Source organism: Aspergillus aculeatinus, assembly GCF_003184765.1.
Source record: "Aspergillus aculeatinus CBS 121060 unplaced genomic scaffold BO66scaffold_28, whole genome shotgun sequence".
NCBI lineage: Eukaryota > Fungi > Ascomycota > Eurotiomycetes > Eurotiales > Aspergillaceae > Aspergillus > Aspergillus aculeatinus.
In genome coordinates this window covers 108,024-130,187 of record NW_020291497.1, presented here as the reverse complement: position 1 = coordinate 130,187, position 22,164 = coordinate 108,024, and the positions used below count along the sequence as shown (strand labels likewise).

Sequence of the window (22,164 nt, the reverse complement as noted above, 5' to 3'; positions counted from 1 at the left end):
GTAGCATGGGCAGGGATGAGTTTATTGAGAGCGTGGGCTATAGTATGCAGCGAAGAAGCTCCCTGGTGCAGAACAATGAAATTAAATTCAAATGCTGTCGCTGCCTGAATACACCTAAGAGCTCCATATGGAAAGCTGCGCTTCTTCCGAGAGCGCGACCGTAAACCTCGGAGCAGGCAGCCGACTGAAAAGGAATAGCCAAAGAACCTCCGATCTGTCTCTTCGCATTACCAAGCGAGGCACGACAGTTTCAGTCATAAGTCAGCGTTTCAAGTGCCCTGCCCACCTGATGCTGTAGCTATTCACTTTCCATTCCTCACAAACACACAACGCCAAGCAAACAAGGAACCGATCACAAAGCCGCCGCCCTGAGCTGCCTCAGGACTCCCACAACCACCTTCCCCATGAACAGGCTCAAGTACTCAACGTCAACAAGCCCCGAGCCCGGAAGTGTATTGCAAAGCTCGTGCCACGCCAGCTTCGCTCAGCCCTCGCCGACCGGACACCCAGTGCGAGGTGACCTCTTCTGCGGTCCTCGAACGGTTCAACGTCTAAGACGTGACCCATCACCGGACTTGTTTAGCCAATCACTACACAGGCCAAGAGCTCATCTAAGGTACCCTGAGTCTCCCCTCGCGCATTCCTCTTGCGTTATGCTCACCCATCGCAATGACTCGGACCCTCCCGTGTCAACGCCCAAAAGACCTATCGCTTTCTCTGCGCTTCGTCAGCGACGCCAACGACTATCCGCCACGGTTCCATATCTGCTACACTTCCAAGCACGGAGCACATGGTTCTGAAGCATACGCACCAGAGACCACCAGTGTAATGGAGACCATTGAGCTATTACTCAGAGAAAGACTCTATACAAAGCACACATACAGGCGAATCCGTATCCAACCGGGCTTGGAGGTCACAGTCCTGGTGAGAATTAGAATATCGGGGTATGTACACAAATTAGCAATGCTTCACATCTGATATGACGTTGTGCTGAACTGTACAAAGCATGAAATAAGGACTAGAATGCCACCAACACGCTGGCAGACTAATGCCGCTGTTATCCAGGACGGGGTCACCCTGTACGTACAATGAGAAAGAGCTGTGCTCTTTGAGAAATTGACGATACGCTAGGTGTACGAGATGATCCTACCCCACAACTTTCGATTTGCATTTGGAGAACCACACCTGAAACATATTGACAAGATCTCCTTTGGAGGAGATGAATACACTACACATGGACTTGAAATACGTTTGCCGACATTGAGCACGGAAGCTGTGAATAGGGATAAGGCTCATTGTCTCGCTTATGCTCATGTCGCGAGCTCGAAGATAAGGGGAGTAATTAAAAGCAACATGATTCTGAGCCAGAGAGCCTTCACCCAGTCTCCATACCCGCAATCGCTACTCCGCCTCTCAGTTATGATCAGAGAAGGCCCCATAATGCTTTGAACCGCCATACTTGTGCCAGTAAGTCACCTCATCATACTCATCTTTGTCCTGGCTCGAGACTCTGGTCCCCTCCTTGCCTCGCAGCGCCAGTCGCTTTGTCACCTCCGTGGCCTCGTTCAAACTCACCAACCGTCTCTTAGCTGGGTGGTGAGCGGCTGACTCACGAGCAATCCTGTAAATGGCTTTCTTCGGATGTTCTAGCGCGCGGTAGTCCGGCTTAAAGGTCTCCGTCGAGCGCTCAAGGACACAAGTCATCTCGGGATTCCAAGGTCCCTCTCGCGTCAGGTCTTCTCTCTCGACTGAGGGGCAGGCCGAAGTTACGTGTGTCACCCAGCTGTCGGTTGCGAGCTCAAGAGGCGTACTTCCCACGGCATTTTCACGGAACAGCAAATCGGGACGATACTCAAGCAACAACCTCAGCAACTCAGGATAGCCAGAGCGAACCGCTTCGTGAACTGGTGTGTTTCCTGCACCATCAAACATCTCCAGAAATCTTTGGCTGATTGAGCTTGCGAAGTCCAGCACGCAACGTGCAGTGGCCTGGAAGTCTGGACTCTTATCGTCCTGGCTATTTCTCGCCCATCCCTGCTGATTGCTCGAAGAATGAAGCCAGCGTGCAAAGGGGGTGAGAGATCCTGGGTCATCGGAAGAGCGCTCAGTGAGCAAAGAAGAGGCGAGGCGAGGATCAAGCATACGGAGAAGCTGTCGAGTGCTGTCCGGTGCTAGGCGCGGGAGGTTGCATGCGTCGCAGAGCGCTAGATGAATGAGGTTGTTGCCCTTGTTGTCGCGGACGGTCTGATCAGACCCTGCATCGATAAGGATTCGGGCGAATTCTGTCCGATGAAGGGAGAATGCCAATGCTAATGGGGTGTGACCATCCATCGACTTGACTTCCAGATACTCGGGAGCACACTGAACCAGGTATTTGACCAATCTGGTTGAGTCCTCCGACGGATCTGAAAGCACCGCGCAATGTAGCACAAACTGAGCTGGTTTCTGTGTCAGCTCAAAAAAAGTTTAAAGAGCAATTTGACTGGGCACTCACTCTTTGATGAAAGCCATTTTGTAAGTGCTTTCGTTGTTTTATCCCCCTCTCGAGCCAACACCTTTAGTCTCGCATCGTGCTGGTGCTCCATAATGAACTCTGTGTAGAGCCTTTCCGGCGCTGGGCTCAAGTACCACTCGACACCTTCCAAACTTCCTTCAATTGCGGCCACAAGAAGTGGGTGATCGTTCATTTCATCCCATGAGTTCGTCATCCCTCTGCCAGCCGCCGCCCAGTCCGCTCTCTTTTTGCCATGAATGGACAGCCCTTGATAGGACTTTGGTTTCTCCGTGGGATCCACTTCGCACGATCGTAACATGGCCTCCATAGGCAAGTCGGCGCCCGTATGTCGAATAAGCTCTTGGAGACAGGTCAAATGCCCCTTTCGCATCGCCAATCGTGAGGCATCACATGATACTCGATAGACATTCTTCTCAGATGGAGCTTTTGCTTCGGCGAGTTCCTGACCGAGGTTTAAAACGAAACGCAGCAGCTCAACGTTGTTGACCCAGATTGCATACTCGAGAAGGCCGTTGGGACAATTAGACGTGTCCTTGCAGAATTTGTCGCCGGTCTCCAAAGCGTCCATGTCTTTGTCGGTCTGGGCCGCAAGGTACCTAGCCCCCTGACAGTTCCAGTTGAACATTTCAAAAGCGGAGACTTCACTCTCAACTTGCTCTACCGCCTCGCCTATGTCTTCGGTGGTGAACTTGCTAGAAACCACGTTCTTGCGGAAACCGATACCGTCGCTGTCGTCGAGCAACAAATCACTGTCTTCCAGGTCCAACTCATATTCTTCATGGACCTCGGAATCTTTCGGCTTGAATTGCGCTTGTGCGATCTTGAGGATAACCTTCGCCAGCTGATAGTGCCCACGTATGGCGGCAATAGAGAATGGAGAAAAGTCATGTCCATCGCGCGCAGCAATCTGCAGTGGCAGATGGTCGTTTTCGGCGTCTTCAACTGTCAAGGTAAGGCGCTTGACAGTGTCCAGGTCGCCAGCCCAAGCTGCTTGAAACCTGAGGGATTGACAGTTAGAATGTACTTATAAAAAGCCCAACAGGTGTGATACTTACAGCTCAACATAGGCTTCCTGCTTTTTGTCAGTCATATCGCGCACATTGGAGAATTGGAACTCGGGCTCGAAGGGCTTGAGCTTCTTCTGTTCCTTTGTACTTTCTTCTTGGAACTCGATGAGATCTGGGCGTAGCTCGTAGAGAGGCTTGCCTCCCTTGCTAATAAGGGCAGCTTCTAAGGTCTCGAAATCAGAGAGAAGGGCTTGAACAGCTAGATCCTTCTCTGCTTGACCATTCTCTTCCAGACCCTGGTTGTTGGAATTGCGGCCCCAAAATTTCTGTACCCGATTCTGCTTTTTGGCGTCCCACACAAGATTTTTTGTCGACCACCATTGATATGTATTCTCAGTGAGATCAGAGAAATAGTCTTTTTCGAAGCTGTATGTCTGCCAGCAACGTTGTTCTGAGTCATCTTCCGGATAGGCACGAAGCGCCTTGAGCTTATTTCGAACGCAGTCCAGCAAAGACATGCCATCACCATTGCTTCCCAGCTGGTAATCCTCATCCTGAGCCCTATAGGCCTCGGGTGTCAGTGTATTGGCGTCAGCTCCAAGTTCCAAGAGCTCGAGCGCAAGCAATGGTAGATCCTGTTGGATCGCTAACATGATAGGCTGTGTCAGTCGGTGTCGGAAGATTTCCTTCAGCCGATCATTTGATCTGTCTCGAAGTTGCTCGTAAGCCCCTTGGCCAGGCTTGACGAACTGTTCGAATTGTATTGATGGGCTTGCCCCGGCTTGCAACAGTTTATGTGCCCCTTCATAATTCCTTGACGAGATCGACGCAATGAGTGGCGTAAAGATTTTGGGATACCAAGAAGAACCTCTGCAAGTGAAGTAATTAATTGCTTTCTTCGTTGCGGGCGCGCTGTAGCTCATAAAGACGTCCAGAAGGTTGTTGTACCAAGAGGCAACGACGTAAGTCAACGGGGTGGTATTGTCCATATCAGCTTGTGCTGGCGATGCGCCCAGCTTCAGAAGAGCTTCGGTCATTGTAGCTGCCTCAGTGGGAAGTAGGTTGAGTGTGAGTACCAGGTTCAAGATAGCGGCCTTGGGACTGTTGTCGTAATCATGCACCAGCTTCACCGGCAAAAGCACGTCTGCTCCGAATGATGACACGAGCTCGTGGGCCACATCAGCATGGCCGTTGAGAATGGCTAGATGAAGTGCAGTTGTACGACTATCCCAGGACGCGGCATTTATGTCATAAACATCAGGTTCATCTTCCGCGTCGTCAATCGGGAGCGGATCATCGATGTCCGTATCAAGATTCTTGTCGACCTTCACGAATGACCCGGTAGTGAAAGACTGTGCCTCCTCAGCAGAACTAGGATCATTCCCCTCATTTGCCGACACCTTGAGTTTATCTGCTTCGGCTTCGTTTTGCTCACTCTTCATGAGTAAGATACGGACCATATCCACCGACCCTTGTGCTGCGGCTAGGTGTAGGGCAGATCGGCCATCCGCCAGGTGAGACACCAGCCTTGCGCCATGACCGACAAGGCATTGCACAATTGCTGGTGTTGAGGACATGCAAGCTAGATGTAACGGTGTGCGGCCCGTGCAATCGCGACTGTTCACACTTAGGGCGTCCGTTGAGACACATTCCCGCACCTTTTCAAGGTCACAGTCAACGATCGCCTGGCAAAGTACTTCGGTGTGTCCCAGATAGGCCATATCTGTTTCGGTTGTCAGTAGAAGCCTTGTCATCAGGTGAATTGCGCTTACCAGTCCACTCGGTATCTGTGGTTGGGTTGAAACTTCCGATCTCTTGGCGACCAGGATCATCCTTGATGAAGGAAATGTCTCCCGAGACATAAATCTTGCTTTCCTTTTCCGCAATCTCATAGTCCTCGGGCGATATTGGTTTGGGACAACAACCACAACAATCTTGGATAACATCCTCCACATTTCCAAAGAAAGCAGGATGCCTGTGAAGGTCAACCTGTCTTTCTTTTTTCTTGTTCCATTCCGCGTTGAGTAACAGGTCCTTTGCGTAAATAAGTCGCTCGATTCTCTTAGCGTTGTACCTCGGTCCATATGGAATTCTCTAATGCTAGAATATCAGCAGGTCAGCCCGTTGTAGAACAGACAAGAAGACGTACGAATGTCTCATATGAGGAGATATGGTCTTCGTTCTCCCACTCCGCAATTTCGTCATCCCAGTCGCTCTTGAGATCACCACGCACGCCCCTCCGCCATGACCTGCTTTTGGGTGCCGGCCGACCACGTTCCTCTCGTCTTTGTTCAATGTAAAAGTCTCGGTCGGATTGCTTGGGTAGTCTCTCTAAAACCAACAAGCGGGCCAAACCAACTACCCTCGTGAAACTTCGCTCGAATATCGTCTGTCCAAGGTCTTTAGTCCAGAGATCAGAAGTATGTCTTGCAGGTGCCGACTTACTGGATCGACTTGTGATCTGTCAAGCCCTGGCCAGAAGATTTCGAATCCACGATGAGAGTATTTAGAAAGGCGGCTTTCATAAGATGGGGAGCGTCTTGTCAGATCAATGGTATTAATCTGTGTAAGATATGACGCCAAAGCACGAGGCGAGACATAGACTTGCTTTCCGTCGAAGGCGGCGCAAGAACAGTCCACATCGAATCCAGTCAAAATCTCCGCTACTGATTTGTAGATGCGCAGGACAATTTGAATGTGGCGGGTTGGATGCTGGGAGACAATTGTAATTGTGTTCTTGGTTCGGACCGTCGTCGTCTCGTAGAGGATGGTGTTCTTGATCCGGTCTTCGATCTGCTTGATCTTCTCCAGGGCCTGCTGCTCACCCAGCCCATATAAGAAGATATCAACATCGGACGCGGGCGCTATCTTCTCGTGATAGAATTGGCGCAGCGAACGCTTCGAGTCATTGTATTTCTCTGGCACTGGAAGTAAGCAAGTCACAACAGCACTTCCTGCGACCACCACATTCGACCAGTCAAAATCACTCAATGCGCCTTCAGAAAAGATAGTGAAGTTTCGTTGGAAGTCTTCCAGCTTCGGGACCACCGCTGGAGAACCACTGGGTCGACGGTCTTCGCCTTTCAATGGTAGAATATACTTCTCTTTCTCTTGCGGAGTTTCCGACTCTAGCTGGCGTGCCCGCATGTGGATATTGGCCGTGCCATTCTCATTGTACAGTGGAACGACATTCAAGTGAGGATCTTCTAGGAGGGGATGAGATGGCTCCTGGGCAAACAGCTTGCGTACGACCGCATCGTATTGATTGTACGGTTGCACAAGATCATGGACTGAGGCGAGGGGCTGGCTTTCGATCCAGCTGGGGAGATTCCGGTGGTTGACCGGTAGAGATGGGAGTGTAAGCATATTCGCCATGTTTGGGGCGAGCGAAGGAGAGAGGTGACGATGCGAAAGGAGTCAAGTAAGTTTTTAAGGGGAGCGAGTTGAGGATTTAAGAATCAAGGGACGAAGGCCTCTCAACCGAGCGAGCTGAAAGGAAGATGTAATTGTCAACGATCCACATCGAGGTGGAGGTGTCTTGCCGTGTTATAACTTAAAGTCCAGAAGATCCATCATTGATCGGACTGAGTACTTTCCCAAAGCGGGCTAGTGTAAACTTCACCTCCGGTGCCTGTAGGCAGAAATACTCACCGCTCTGGCACAATAACCAGGCACCGATACTCTGGTTAGGCTTAGTCTAGGCAGACATTTCATAGATGCCTGAAGCCTTAGGCACAAGTGTAGCCTAATATGGCTTAGAAGCGCAAACTTCACGTTGAGTGGACCATGACGTCATATTTCTATTCACGCTTCGATACAAGCTGATCGATTGAACTGGATCCGGTGTTACTATGTACCACTCAGATCTCTCCGTCCGGATCTCATTAACGGATATTGCGGAGCGATCTGCATGGATATCTGCGCCACCTGGGGGCTAGGTATGCACCGTACCCAGTACGTACTGTACAGTACTACAAATTACAGGGAAGCTGTGGTTACTCCACCATTTCCAAGCCACCGGGCGTAAAGTAGCGAATGTTAGATCTTAGATTGTGGCTACTAGTTACAGGGTTCTCAGCAGTCATCTCATTTGGTAAGTACTTTATTCAGGTATGCTTTGTGGATATATCACGCCAAGGCCTAAGGTGTCCTCGCGTTTGCTGAATCTGGTTTCGGCCTGCTTGAATATGTGTCAGAACACACACCATCTAAAATATGCAAAATCATTTCCTATGAACTAATATGTATTTATTTGCTTTCAATACAAGCGTGGCTCAGAGAACTGATAGACATAGCACAGCCTGGCGACCATCAATTGGTAGACCTGCTGCCGTTGCTAGTTTGCGAAGATATATGCAGTTTTACAGGTCTCGCAATCCAATCTGCACCGAATTAGACTCACAGCGAGCCTGCACTGGGCTTCGTGTACAAGGTATTATAGATCAGTGCCGGCAAGACTCGCCACGAGTTTCTGAATAGTCTCACTGCTTCTTCTAGGGAACATTTTAGAAGGTATCATTACTGATAGTTCACGATGCGAAAAGCGCTGAAGTGATTATGGTGACTACTGTTTGATCGTAGACTATCATCGCGAGTTGTATTTCAATTCTTTAGATGGGATTCCTCCGAACTGGAACACCTGTATAGTTTCCAAGTTCCCCCGATACTGAAACTGTTAGGCTTCCATTGGCAAGGCGTTCATCATGCTGTACGCACTAGGCCTGTTCGACTCAACTTACTACCTAAAGAGCCAAGAAGTAACCTCGGGTATATCTACTTCTACTGCAGGCTAGGTCAATGCTTCCTTGCTTGCCCACCACACCTCTGTTGTTCGTTTCTTTCTCCTTTGTTTCTTTTCTTCTTGCACCAACAGAGACGTGTTTATGGTCTGCATCTCTACACTTGATAGATATTGCTATCAGAGAAAACTAATAGACCATGGCGAAGGATTTCCAATTCCACCCTCTACAGCCGATCGGCGAAAACATCCACTTTTTCCAACCTCCCGAGCCAGCGAGCAGTGGCCCCGCCCTGATCACTCTCTGTACTTGGCTGGGAGGCGCCACGCCCCCGCGGATCCAGAAATACATCTCAGGCTATCAGGGCTTGTATCCGACCTCTGCGATTCTTCTCACCACGACGCGCATCCTAGAAATCGGTCTACTCCCTTTCAGCGTCCTGCACGCGCGCCTGGCCCCGGCCCGGGATGTGTTGCGGCGGTTGATCAGCAGCGGCGACCACAATGACAGCCAGTCAATCCTTCTGCATATCTTCTCTCATGGCGGGTGCAACACCGCCATCCAATTAGCCCTCTCTCTCCAGATGGAGGATCCGAGAGGTCACCCACCACTCGAATTGGGGAGATATCTGGGCGGGATCATCTTCGATTGCTGTCCGGGTAATACTTCCTTCGGGCGCGCGTACCAGGCCGCAGTGCACTCTTTACCGCCGTCCTCAGTGCTGGCGCAAGCGGTCGGCAGAGTACTGCTTTATCCGGTGATTGGCGTTATTACTGGACTTCAGCAGACAGGATGGATGAGCTCGATTCGGGGCCTGTGACGGCAGTTGAATGACCCAGCGGTGTTTGGGAGGACGGCTCCCAGGCTATGTTTGTATTCAACAGCGGATCAAATGGTTCGATGGGAGGATGTGGAGTCGCACCAGAGAGAGGCGGCTGCCGACTTGGGGAAGTGTTGTGCAGTGAAACGGATCACTTTTCCAGATAGCCCGCACTGCGCCTTGGTGAGAGATCATTCCGACAGTTATTGGGCTGAAGTTAAAATGTTTTGGGAGAGGCGAAGGACGACAGGAGGTCTTGTGGTGCCCGCGGACTTGCCTTTAACTCATGAGCCTCGGAGTCGACTTTGATATTGTTGACGGTCAGAAACCGGACCGTGGAATCGGACTGGTCATGATTCTCAGCTGCGCGAAGGGAGCTGCACGCTATGCAGGAAGCAGCATGTCCCTAAAATCAAATTGAAGTCCTAGGCTATTGAATGACTGGTCATCTGGGGGACTCGTTCGCTGAGGGAGTTGGTCAATGACAAGAATGTGCGGGCGGGTCTGCTCAGCTTTGTAGTGGGGCCGTCGGAGGAAGGCCTTGGAGTCCGCGCCGTCTCATACTGTCCGACCATGCACCCTACGCACAGCCGCATTTTTCCACCGCGTTTTTCCACACCAAAGTGTATGCCAAGCATATCCTGAAGTTACTTACAACCATTATTCAGTGTGGCAATTACCGGCGAAGCCCACTAGGTATGGATATCTGTATCGCTCCGAATATAAATTCTGAAAAAGTAGACGAATCATCCTAAACGCTGAATGATAGCTGAAATGAAAATATCGGAGCTAAGGTTTGGTCACCTAACTTGATGGTGGACAGCTGGGGATAATCGTTGGGACGGGGCAGCTCGACCTGTCCCGCCTCAGATATACTATATCTATGACGGTTTCATCAAGAACGCTAACTACAAGCCTACTTCCTGTTCACATATGCTGAGAGCTACAAAATAACCAGCTGAGCGATCTTATCGATCGGCCTTGACTTAATGATCATGGATCTGGAATACGGGGCCCGCCAGCGGTGGCCGGCCTTGCGAGGCCCGCATTTCCCGCCCCATCGGTTCTAACGGAAAACCGAGAGCCGAGCCTCCTGGTCTCCCCGACCGCTTGTGACTTGACTCTTCCCAGTCAGGTGATGGGTCAGCCTTGCTGTTTTCGCCAAGCAATGTGCACTGGTATAAAGAGTCAGCGACTTTCCACTTTGTATCAACACCATATTCGAACAGACAAGCAAAGCAGAAAATGCACGAAACTGAAGTCCTCATCGTCGGCGCAGGCCCCACCGGCCTGGTCACGGCACTTTGGCTTTCGCGCCAAGGCATCAAGGTCCGCATCACCGACCGAGCGGAACGCACCGCCACAACCTCCCGCGCGCTGGCAGTCCATGCTCGGACTCTCGAGCTGTATCGACAATTGGATCTCGGAGATCGGCTGGTGGCCCTGGGCCATTCGTTGGGGGCAACGAATATCTGGACACAGGGAGTGCATCGGTTTCGCATCCCCTTCGGTCACTTCGGAATGGGGCTGACGCCGTATCCGTATATCTTGATTGTTCCTCAGGATGTGCAAGAGAGATTGCTGGAAGAGCGGTTGAAAGACTTCGGGGTGGAGGTGGAACGGAACATGGAGTTGGTGGATTTCGCGGAGAACGATGGCGGAGTGGTGGCGCGGTTCAGGGACCCGAGAACACGGAATCCCTCGCTGGAGTCGAGCGAAGCAGCAGATGACCTCCAGACGTGTGAAGCCGCGTACATTGTCGGGTGCGACGGCGCCCATTCCGCGGTCAGGCACACGGCAGGGATCAAGTTCACCGGCGAGACGTATGGTCAAATATTCTTTGTCGCCGATATCGAGGGCCAAGGGCCTGCCATCAATGGCGAAGGACACCTCCAACTCGACGGCGATGTCACCTTCCTCACTCTTGCCTACGAAACTAAGCGACATGCGCGACTGATAGGCAACGTGGATGGGAAGCAGCTGGCCCACATCCAAGCCAAGGAGGATATTTCGAAGGTCAACTTCGAGGACCTGGCCCTCGCCACACCAGCTATGCGCCAGATGATGCAAATCGACAAGGTGAACTGGTTCACGGCGTATCGAGTTCATCACCGCGTGGCCGACAAGTTCCGGAGCGGTCGCGCGTTTCTCGTTGGGGACGCTGCCCATATCCATAGTCCAGTGGGAGGACAGGGGATGAACACAGGCATCGGCGATGCGATCAATCTCGCTTGGAAGTTGGCTACTGTATTACAGCGAAAGGCGGATGCATCACTACTAGATACCTACGAGTCGGAGCGACGAGCCTTTGCGCTGACTCTCGTCGAGACAACCGATTCGGCCTTCAACAAACTGGCTGCCAGAGGCTGGCTGGCCAATTTCCTGCGCAGTTATCTCATTCCGTTTGTCGTGAAGCTTGCAGTCAAATTTGGCTTTGTTCGTCGACGGATATTCTTTGGCTTGTCACAGCTCAAGATACAGTATCAACACAGCCTGCTGTCTGCCGGGTCTGCCGGCACTATCAAGGGTGGAGATCGGCTACCATGGGTGTCAGTAGGTGAGGGCGACAACTACGAATCTCTGAAGGAAATCACCTGGCAGGTCCATGTGTACGGCGACCCTTCGACTGAGCTGGTGAAATGGTGCCAGCTGAGAAACATTCCGTTGCATTGCTTTAGCTGGACCTCTCAGTATGGCCAAGCAGGATTAGCACGGAATGCGGCATATCTGATCCGCCCCGACACATATGTGGCAGTGGCTGAGGCCTCAGGTAAACCCGAGCGATTCGATTCTTTTTTCCGCGATACCCAGCTCAATATTTCCTAGTACTCTTTTATTCCGCTTTTTGATGTCTAATGTCCAAGGATCTCAACTCTACTAAGAATAGAATACATACCAACCTCTTCGCCAACCAGTTAGACTTAATATTAGCCCAGTTCACCATACAGCTCGCAAGGCGCGAGTAATGAAATTCTGCGTAAAGGAGCCCAGTAAAGCCAGCTTCTGAGCGTCATGTTTGAGTAAACAATCACCGAAGCCACGATTCAGTGGGCTGCGCTGTGGTAGTGCTCCGACCCCGAAGCATAGGAAAGAGCGTCTCTCAGAGGCACTGGCTCTAAGACCGACCGTATATGTTTACATGCTACATAACGCCAATGTGTCTACATGAAGCGATGTAATGGCTTCCAGCAAGTTTGGTATGATGCTACCCATCTTTCATGGATCCTGTCTATATCACTCGGATTCAAGGTTAGACGCGAAGGGTGGCGATGGGGCCGAGATCCGTCGTTCGGATGGAATACACCTGCCTTGAGTTGGCTAGTCCGCCCATCATATGACAAAGCAATACGGATGAGAAGGCAAACAAAAAGATTTGATCCCTTTCTGACGGGATCCCGGTTAGCGGAGACTACTAGGTACTAGGTAGTGCTTCAAACTTTATTTCATTCGTAGCAAAGCATACAATAATTCTGCCAAGATATTCTTGCTGGTTGGATGTGGTGCCGCAGGAGCGATTAAGTTGCTCCACATATACACTTCAAAGAGCGAGGGCATGGTGTCCCAGCCCATGGCGGTTTTAGCTGTCAGATATCGAAGTAATTCGTAATTATTTGCTAAAATCGAATGTCTGCGCTGCAGTTGAGCAAGTTCATATCCAGTTTGTCAAGTGTTGGCCTTGCAAACCTGTACCCCAAGACTAGTTTATTGTACCCTGTAGCCAAGATCGCGGCGCCGCGCAACTTGCATAGCGCAATCATCTCAAGACAACCTTAAATATGAACCCATAGACTGGGTGAAAGGAATGAGCATAGCCACGTGTACTTAGCACCTTCAAAGGAATAAAGAAAGCGCAGGCGTGGTAGACCCGGGCCTAAATCTGGTAAGCGAGATCTGAGTGTAATGTAACGGGTACGTACCAGAGAACAATAGAACCGATTGAGAAATAATACACCTGTCTATTGTGTGCACCAGCGTGCCTATTATTCTCCCACCCCACAGCTTTTCCCTAGCCAAGGCGCTGAAATTTAATTGCTCGCGAGGAAGCTTAATGGGAAGACATGAAATAGAGAAAGGAACTCACCATCTAGCGCTCGTCCTCCTACACAGAACACAGGAGATTCAATCTCAACAACAGGAATTACATCAGTCACGCAAGGATGGCCGAAACCGTAGCGCTCAGAGCTCACAAGCTTCCTAACCGCCAGCAGGGATGTCACAAGCCGTCAATTCCCGAGAAAGCAAAGCCCGTGGTGGTGGACAAAGAAATCACCCCTGTCGAGGCTGCGACAACACGACCGAGATTCAGCATCGAGGACCATCCCGGTGACCAGCCACGTGGGATTCGCGTGGGAATTGTCGGGGCGGGACTGTCGGGGATTACAGCAGGGATCTTACTCCCTTCCAAAGTGCCAGGGATCGATCTGACCATCCTGGAGAAAAATGCAGATGTCGTAAGCTGCCCCTTTACCATTCTTTTCGTTGGAGCTGTATGCAGAGCAGTCAATCCTGAGACGGGCTTGTAGGGCGGTGCATGGTACGTTGCAATCCCTGGTATCCTTGACACCTCTAACGTGCTTTTCTCACTTCTCTGTTGTACAGGTTCGAGAATACCTATCCTGGTGTGCGGTGTGATGTGCCTGCCCACGTCTACCAGTCCGGCTTCGCGCCGAACACTCAGTGGAAAGAAGAGTTCGCGCAAGGACCAGAGATTCGCGAGTACTGGCAGGACCTTGCCCGTCGGTTCGATGTCTACAAGTACTTGCGTCTGCAGCGCAAAGTCCTTCGAGCGGAATGGCAGACGGGGGAAGCCAAATGGAAAGTTACCATCCAAGATCTTCGAGATGACAAGGTGACGACGCGTACCTTATCCCATAATCTAATCCAACTCGTGCTAACAAGAGAAAAGATCTATGAGGAAACCTTCGACATCTTCATCACCGCAATCGGGTACTTCAACACTTGGCGCATCCCCAACTTCAAAGGCATAGATCAATTCCAAGGCGCCATATTCCACTCATCCAACTGGGACCACAGCGTCCCGCTCGAAGGTAAACAAATCGCTCTCATCGGCAACGGTGCATCAGGCATTCAGATCCTACCCGAAATCCAACCCATCGCCGCCAAGATCGATCACTACGCCCGCAGCCGAACCTGGATCGTCCACCCGCCCAACGTCGACGGGGACTGGCAACGGGCGTCTTTCGCAGCGGACAAGCTGGAATCCTTCCGCGACCCGCAGACCTACCTACAGTACCGGAAGGAAAAAGAAGCCGAGTTCTTCCGCGGGTTCGCCACCTGCTTCCTGGACTCGCCCGAGAACGATTTCCTGCGGCAGATGTGGACGGCCTCGATGCTGACCCGTGTCGAGCACAACGAGACCCTCCTCAGCGACCTGATCCCGGACTTCCCGCCCTGCTGTCGCCGTCCCACCCCAGGTCCGGGTTATCTGGAAGCGCTGATCCAGCCAAACGTGGAGCTCATCCGGTCGGGGATCGAGCGCCTGACGCGGGACGGGATCCAGACGGTAGACGGGGTGGAAAGGCGCGCGGATGTAGTGATTTGCGCGACGGGCGCCAACTCCGATCTCGTGCCACCGTTCCCGGTTGTGGCCTCTGGGGTAAATCTCTGCGAGGCGTGGGCATCCGACGGGATATACGGGTTCCCCTACACGTATCTCGGAACGGCGACGCCCGGGTTCCCCAATGCGCTCTGGCTGGGCGGGGCCCACGTTGTCGGCCCCAGCGGGACGATCCCCAACTGCGTGGAGAACCAGATCACCTATATTGCGAAGATGATTCGCAAAGTGCGGAGCCAGGGAGTTCGCACATTCGTGCCGGCCAAGGCCGCGGCAGATGACTTCCTCGAGTATTGCCATGCGTTCTTCCCGCGGACGGTTTGGACAGGCAACGATGACTCGACGCCAGGGAAGGCAAACTGTCGGTCGTGGATGAACGGGGGCCGACCGAATGGGTTTGTGCATGGGCTTTTTCCAGGAAGTGCCAGTCTGGCAAATTTCGTTCGGCGGGACCCGCGGTGGGAGGACTGGGAGTATACGTATACGAACCCAAGCGGGAACAGATTCGCCTACTTGGGAAACGGGTGGACAGCACGAGAGATGCAGCCTGATGCGGACTTGACACCTCACTTACAACAACCGGACCATATTGATTTGAAATCTTATTTGGAAGGATGGTGGGATGTTTAGCGATGGGGTAGACTGCTATCTCCTATATGCGCAACTAGAATGTCATCAACTAGATTATCGATTTGGATGCAGGTGCGGTCATAGAATGATTCACAACTGCTGCAGCCGATCTACATGCTAACTCGAACCACCAGAGTCGCGAGCAAGTGTAATAACGAAACAGCCGTCACTCATTGTATTATCTTCAAGAAATTCAATATATGTACAAATGCCATTCTCAGGCTACCTTCCGGAGTGAATCAAGGCTTAGTGGAGGGAAAGTTGCCCGTGCCGAGAATATCCCCATCGTCCTCCGACCCGTTCATCGCGCGATCGATGCGGAACTGAGACGTCTGGAACAGACGAGGCATGCACGTCTCCTCAAAGGGAATCTTCTGCACCACCATCCGGGCCAACTCCTGCGCGGAGCGCCAGATGACCGGCATGCCGTGGCCATTGAACCCGGCCAGGATGAACTGGCCCTCCTTGCCGGGCACCGCACCGATGTGCGGGTTGGAATCGTACGAGTACCCCATGACGCCCGTCCAGATCTGGTCGACTTTCGCCCCGGTGTTCTCCCACCCCCGGTACGTGCGTTGCATGTAGCCGTCGTAGTAGTCCTTGGCGGCGTCGATGAGCTCGCTGTCGTCAACGTTGTTATACCATTGCTCCTTGAAGGGCCGGAACTTGGACGAGGCCCCGCCGACGACGATGCTCCCGTCGGCGCGGGGGATCAGGTAGGAGAGGGTGTTGTCCTCGGTGCGGTTGATGTAGGAGTTGTTGAGCAGCGGGGCGGTCGTGCCCGCGGGCACGGTGATGCGGCAGCAAATCCCCTTGCACGGGACGATGTTCTTGGCGTATTCGGGCAGCAGGCCCGCGACGTAGGCGTTGTTGGCGTGGATGACGGTGGCGGCGTGCAGGCTGCCGCGCGGGGTCTGGATGGTGAAACCGCCGTGGGGTGCGGGGGTGATGGACTGGGCCGGGGTAAACGTCTGCAGGTTCACCTTGCCCGACGCTAGAGCCGATTTGAGGAGGTGGAGGATGAATTTGTATGGCCACATCGTTCCCGCCGTGAACGAGGCGCAGGCTTTGGCGCCCTTGACCCCGCAGATCTGCGCTGGGTGATTAGTACATTTGCGTGAGTTTGGGGGGGGGGGCATGGGGTATCTTGTGGTCGAAATCACTCACCCCCTCTACATCCTTGCCGGTGTAAAAGACCACGTCATTCATGTAATCCAGGTTCAGCGACCTCATGCGATCATACACCGCTTTGGCCTTCTGGGCCGCCTCCTCGTTGCACCAGACGTCGATGGAGCGCGTCAGAGTGAAGTCGCAGTCAATTTGCTCCTCCTCAATCAACTTCTTCATCGCGTGGAGGTGGGAGATCTCGAACTCCGCGATCTCTGCGCCCGCGCGGACGCCCGCCCGGTCGATGTAGGTCGGAATGTGGCCGTAGAAGTCCGGACGGAGGTGTCCTCCATTGCGGCCGGTCGCCCCGGAGCAGGCCCCTCGCGCTTCCAGAATGGTGATTGACTTGATGGCGTCCCCATGGTCGCGAAGCAGGTGGTACGCGGTGCTCGTGCCAGCGTACCCGGCGCCAATGATCACCACCTCTGACTGCTCGGGTAGTTGTTCGGTGGACCGAAAGTTGTGTAATTCATGGGGTTGATTCTGCCAGAAGCACTCTCCTGGATTGGAGCCTGGAAAGCAAGTGGAAGTCGGCATGGTTAGGAGGAAGGTCGGGTGTGTAGGTTGATGGGCGTAGAGTTGCGGTGGTGAAGTTTAGTTATCGCGCGCCCCGTGCATCCTTTTTAAGGAGTCGGCGATAACAGCCGAGGCTTATCGTTCTATCGTTTTATCGTTTGTATTGTTTGGTGTGCTTATCGCGTCGACTATCTTATCGGTCAGGCGGTCGGACGGCTGGCACTCACTATCAGTCAGTCGGTCGGTCGGTCGGTCGGTCGCTCCTTCACACGCACACACCCAGACGGCGGCCCGTCCCGAATAGGTAATTGGAGCCGGACCTAATCATCTGATAAGCGTCTAGCAAACACAAACCACAACAACAGCGGTCACAGACAGTCGATCCTCACCATGGTAACTAGCTTCATCTTCATGGACCAACAAGGGAATTCCGATTTCCAATGCGGGGTATTGGGCATCAGTGTGCACAATACAAAATGGCGCCACTCTTGCTCTCTCGTTTCTGTGAATCATGGCCTCGATTTCTCTCACGCAATCTTCTGTCACTATGGATGTTTCCGCCCCCTCGGAGAAAAAGCCGCCTTACCAACAGACCAACGAAAAGTATGGCGGGGACCTTGAGGCCGCCGCACCCGGCCACCTCGATGAAGCTCGTGATTTTCATCAGGGGCTACACCAGCGTCACATTCAGATGATTGCTCTAGCCGGGACGATAGGCACTGGGTTGTTTTTGAGTTCAGGACGGGCAATTGCCCACGCAGGACCGCTGGGAGCTTTTCTGGCATACACGATCATCGGTGGGGCGGTGTTCAGCGTGGTGGCGGCGGTGGGCGAGATGGGCAGTCTCGTTCCGCTCCAGGGTGGAGTCATTCGCTATGCTGAGTTGTTCGTGGACCCAGCCCTCTCCTTCGCCAATGGGTGGAACCAAGTGTATTCCTATCTCGTCTCCATCCCATCCGAGATTGTTGCTGCCGCCGTGGTCATCGAATTCTGGACCACAATCAACAATGCTGTCTGGATCACCGTGTTTGGTCTTCTCATGTTGCTCACGGCCTTGGTGTTTGTGCGCGTCTACGGCGAGCTTGAATTCGGCTTCTCCATCCTCAAGATCATGCTGGTCATAGGAATCAACCTCATGGCCCTGGTGATTACTTGCGGTGGAGGCCCGGATCGAACCAGCATTGGATTTCGCTATTGGCGCGACCCGGGCCCGTTTGTGCAATACCTTGGCATCGGAGGCTCCCTGGGGCGCTTCCTGGGATTCTGGACAGCACTGAACAGTGCTTTGTATTCCTATAGTGGAATCGAAAACATTACCGTCGCAGCCGCGGAAACACGTTCTCCCCGTCATGCCATCCCCATGGCCGCTCGTCGCATTTTTGTCCGGATCCTACTCTTCTACGTCTTGACCATCTTCATGATCGGGCTAGTCGTCCCTTCCGACGACCCCAACCTTCTGGGGTCCTCGGGCACTGCGTCTGAGTCCCCGTTCGTTATCGCAGCTCGGAACGCCGGATTCAAAGTCGTCCCATCCATTATCAATGCTGTGGTACTCACCTCCGCTTGGTCCGCCGGCAACTCGAACATGCTGGGCGGTTCGCGCATCATGTATGCGATGGCGGCCGAAGGCCACGCACCCCAGTGCTTCAAGCGTATCAACCGCTTCGGTATTCCGTATGTGGCCGTGACAATCCTGGGGGTTTTCATGGCGTTGGGCTACATGACGCTGTCGAGTTCGGCCAGTACCGTCTTCACCTGGTTACAGGACATCGTCTCGATTTCCACCCTGGTCAATTGGGGATGTATCTGCATCGTGTACCTGCGCTTTCTCTACGCATGCAAAAGACAGGGCATTGATCGGCACAAGGAGCTGCCCTGGGCTGCTCCGTTTCAGCCATGGGGTACCTGGTTTGCGCTGGGGCTTTTCAGCCTTCTGTTCTTGACTGGTGGGTATCAGACTTTCATCCACGGCCAGTGGTCCACGGAGACATTCATTTCTTCATACTTGAATGTCCCCATCATTTTTGCCCTGTATTTCGGCTATAAATTTTGGGCCAAGAGCAAGATCATTGGGTTGGAGGATGTGCCAATTCGGCCGTTCATCGAGCGTTACCAAGCCAACCCCGATCCTGAGCCGGAACCGAAGCGCGGGCTTAGACGGTTGAACTTTCTGTGGGGATGATGCCACTTGGTGGGTGTGATTTGATCGAGTATAGTGTGTCTGTATTCTAGCGACTTATCTTGCGTGTTCATTTGCATAGCTAATGTCATAATCAATCTGTATTATCTTCTTTTATCTTTGAGACGACTGAGACGACTGGACCTGCCGTGTCTTACCACTGTATAATTTACTTCCAGTTTCTCCTCTTAGTTGCCCGAAAGGGCAATACTGAAGTAGCAGCAGTCCGGGCAGTGTTATCTAGCACCGAATGTGTCAAGCATAGAGAGCAAGATAAACCATCAATTACCCCTGAGCTTATCGAGATTATCGAGCGCTCCGCATATCCACCCCATATCTCATATCGCGGGTCAATGTATGAGGCGTGGGGGCCATGTCGACTAACGCTCCCTAAGCAAACTAGCTGCATGCGATAGATTGCCCGGCCGTGTGTCCGCCGCGACTAAGATTTCCCCGCACGGCCGCGGGCCCGGTATCGGCTGGCGATAAGACCGAAAAGCGACTCCGACCTCATCTCTACCCCTCCTGATGTTCTTCCCCCTACTGAATCATCACCACCAACCAGCCTCAACTCCATTCCTCTCCAGCCCAGCCCAACCCAACCCAACTGAACACATAACACCACACCTGCACGCACGCAAAAAATGACCAGCAAGAACGTCGTCTTCGACGTAGTCGGCACCTGCGTCTCCTTCAGCGCCTTCTACGAGACGATCCAGCAAACCCTGGGCCCGCAACTGGCGGCGCACAACCTCACGGCCCAGAGCCTGGGCTTCACGTGGATGACCAACGCGGAGCTGCAGTTCACCTTCCTGTCCATCTCCGAGAGCTACAAGCCCTACAAGCAGGTGCTGACGGAGCTCTTCTACCAGACGCTGTTCATGATCGGCGTCGCCAACCCGACGGCCTTCGCGACCCCGGCGCAGCGCGACGCCTGCGTCGAGGGCTACAGCGCGCTGGCCCTGCGGCCCGGCCTCGCCGAGTGCTTCGCCACCCTCCGCGCCGCCGGGTTCACGGTCTGGTGCCTCACGACGGGGGACACGCAGCGCGTGCGCGGCTACTTCCTGCGCGGCGGCGTCGACATGCCCGCCGAGAATTTCTTGAGCTGCGACACGGCGGGCGTGGCCAAGCCGGCGCTCCGGGCGTATCGGCCCGCGCTGGAGGCCTTGGGGTATGTTGACGGAGAGGAGGAGAAGCCGTGGTTCGCGGCGGCACATCTGTGGGACGTGGCGGCGGCGACCAAGGCTGGGTTCCGCGGCGCGTATTGTACGGTCTACGAGGGGGAGCCGTGTTATCGGGTCTTTGAGGCCGCGTTGGATGTCACGGCGGATGATTTGGTCGGGATGGCGGAGGGGATTGTGCGGGCGACGGAGGTGAGGGATGAGTAAGGGGCTTTGGTTGATGGCAGGAGAGGAGGTTTAGGTGTAGGGGGTCATAGATTATAGAGTTCATGAATTTCTGTTGTTTTTGTGTCTGTTTATGGACGATCATGACGAGTATAAGGATATTAACTGTCGATTTATTCGTCTACTGGTTCGTTACGACGTGAGAGTGCTCGATCGAAGCGGCGGATTGCCGACACAGTTGCCCGCCTGGCGGTGTGGTGGCCGTGAGATCTGTGGCTGATGGCATTCACGTGACTAGTACAGGATGACATAATCCAGAGGTCTGACAATTTTCGACCGTGTAATTGGCGTTTCAAGCTTCAGCGTCAGGCTCCAGTGCGAGTGCTGGTGCATGGCAAGCAGCTTCACATTTTCTGTCAATCCATCCACCGCGGCTCTTATGCCTGCGGACAGACCCACAACCGCAGTCTTCACAATTCAGCATCCTAGATCATGGATGAAGACGCCACGCTCACCCACAGCATGGTGAGTGTGGGCTACGATGGCAGAGACCAGAAATCACACGTGACCACCGCCTGCAAGGGTCGCCGATGCGTCGTACGGATCTCCGAGGACTACTTCTACAAATCGCCGATCACGCTGGAGACGTACACGGAGGTAACGCGAACCATGTTCGATGCAGACGAGGACCGCGCCACATGTGGCCACGCGGCGGACCAGCTGTACCGGTGGGCGCTGCGGCCCTTCGAGGGCTGGATGCAGCGGCTGGAGCAGCCCACCTACGAGGGCCCGTTCCCGACGCTGGCGCACTACCTGGACCCGCCGGAGCACCGGTGGAAGCTGTACGTGGTCGAGGAGGTACCCGAGCCGTTCCTGGACTACGACGTGCCGCCACGGCGGGATCAGCAGCTGGGCGTGTGGCTGCCGCGCTACGAGCTGCACCCGGACTGGTTGCTGTTCAAGCCGGAAGATATTCTCGCTGCTCCGGCGGACGATGACGAGGAAGAGCTTGAAAGGCCCCCTACGATGGTCTGGCCGCGCAGCAGCACCATGGCTGGCGATATGCCCATGTGCTACTTCAAGCCCTTGCAGTGCTGGCGGTGGCAGCACGCTGTGCGCGAGATGGAAACGTATAAGGCCTTACACGAGGTCGAGGACTTCGACGATCTGCGCGTGCCGCGGGTTTGTGGCCTTGTGACCGGGGATAGAAAGGGCTCGTACCTCGGGCTGCTGATCTCGTATGTGGAGAACGCGGGGACGTTGGAGTCGCTCGTCGGCCCGGAGATGCCGCTGGAATATCGACGTGATTTTTTGGTCCAGCTGACAGAGACGCTGGATCTTCTGCACGAGCTGGGCTTGACGTGGGGTGATGCGCGGCCGTCAAATGTATTGATTGATCCTAACGATGGCGCGTGGGTTGTGGACTTTGGCGGCGCGCATGATGAACCGCGTATTGGCGATTGGGTCAGCGAAAGACATCTGCATACGCAGTTAGGAGACCGTGAAGGCTTGTACAATATTACGCGCATGTTGATGGACGGCATAGTAGATATGCCGTCCTTGCCGTTGGATGATGGTGCAAGCACCGAAGAAGAAGTAGAAGACGAAGATGACGAAGATGACGAAGATGACGAAGATGACGAAGATGACGAAGATGACGAAGATGACGA

The 22,164-nt window shown here is 53.4% G+C and overlaps 8 protein-coding genes across 8 annotated transcripts in view; 6 read left to right on the top strand and 2 right to left on the bottom strand.

Annotated features, from left to right (window-relative positions):
• Positions 1–727: 727 nt before the first annotated feature.
• On the bottom strand, positions 728–6,996 carry BO66DRAFT_420904 (ankyrin repeat protein; the record flags this gene model as incomplete). The annotated part of the gene is made up of 7 exons (XM_025649914.1): positions 5,968–6,996; positions 5,672–5,911; positions 5,295–5,616; positions 3,571–5,245; positions 2,495–3,513; positions 1,487–2,438; positions 728–743 (listed from the first exon to the last, which is right to left on the bottom strand). The coding sequence occupies exons 1-7, from the start codon at positions 6,895–6,897 to the stop codon at positions 728–730; spliced, it is 5,154 nt and encodes a 1,717-aa protein (XP_025503245.1). The 5' UTR covers positions 6,898–6,996.
• A 1,111-nt stretch (positions 6,997–8,107) lies between these two features.
• On the top strand, positions 8,108–9,256 carry BO66DRAFT_392403 (uncharacterized protein). Its single transcript, XM_025647493.1, has one exon. It carries the CDS (start codon positions 8,461–8,463, stop codon positions 9,079–9,081), a length of 621 nt encoding a protein of 206 aa, XP_025503244.1. The 5' UTR covers positions 8,108–8,460; the 3' UTR covers positions 9,082–9,256.
• An 883-nt stretch (positions 9,257–10,139) lies between these two features.
• Positions 10,140–11,997, top strand: BO66DRAFT_392402 (putative FAD binding monooxygenase). The gene has a single exon (XM_025647492.1). It carries the CDS (start codon positions 10,327–10,329, stop codon positions 11,905–11,907), a length of 1,581 nt encoding a protein of 526 aa, XP_025503243.1. The 5' UTR covers positions 10,140–10,326; the 3' UTR covers positions 11,908–11,997.
• Positions 11,998–13,238: 1,241 nt separating this feature from the next.
• On the top strand, positions 13,239–15,387 carry BO66DRAFT_375513 (flavin-containing monooxygenase; the record flags this gene model as incomplete). The annotated part of the gene is made up of 4 exons (XM_025645653.1): positions 13,239–13,532; positions 13,605–13,615; positions 13,681–13,930; positions 13,988–15,387. The coding sequence occupies 4 exons, from the start codon at positions 13,239–13,241 to the stop codon at positions 15,284–15,286; spliced, it is 1,854 nt and encodes a 617-aa protein (XP_025503242.1). The 3' UTR covers positions 15,287–15,387.
• A 79-nt stretch (positions 15,388–15,466) lies between these two features.
• BO66DRAFT_429252 (NAD(P)/FAD-dependent oxidoreductase) lies at positions 15,467–17,027 on the bottom strand. The gene is made up of 2 exons (XM_025650444.1): positions 16,454–17,027; positions 15,467–16,377 (listed from the first exon to the last, which is right to left on the bottom strand). Exons 1-2 carry the CDS (start codon positions 16,988–16,990, stop codon positions 15,526–15,528), a joined length of 1,389 nt encoding a protein of 462 aa, XP_025503241.1. The 5' UTR covers positions 16,991–17,027; the 3' UTR covers positions 15,467–15,525.
• A 319-nt stretch (positions 17,028–17,346) lies between these two features.
• Positions 17,347–19,264, top strand: BO66DRAFT_392399 (aromatic amino acid and leucine permease). The gene has a single exon (XM_025647491.1). It carries the CDS (start codon positions 17,481–17,483, stop codon positions 19,149–19,151), a length of 1,671 nt encoding a protein of 556 aa, XP_025503240.1. The 5' UTR covers positions 17,347–17,480; the 3' UTR covers positions 19,152–19,264.
• A 414-nt stretch (positions 19,265–19,678) lies between these two features.
• On the top strand, positions 19,679–20,803 carry BO66DRAFT_351025 (putative 2-haloalkanoic acid dehalogenase). Its single transcript, XM_025644734.1, has one exon. It carries the CDS (start codon positions 19,793–19,795, stop codon positions 20,534–20,536), a length of 744 nt encoding a protein of 247 aa, XP_025503239.1. The 5' UTR covers positions 19,679–19,792; the 3' UTR covers positions 20,537–20,803.
• A 59-nt stretch (positions 20,804–20,862) lies between these two features.
• Positions 20,863–22,164, top strand: part of BO66DRAFT_351024 (uncharacterized protein) — a 1,810-nt gene continuing 508 nt past the window's right edge. The window contains exon 1 of the mRNA XM_025644733.1: positions 20,863–22,157. Coding sequence (XP_025503238.1) covers positions 20,987–22,157 — 1,171 coding nt within the window. The 5' untranslated portion in view covers positions 20,863–20,986. The remainder of the gene's footprint in view (positions 22,158–22,164) is intronic.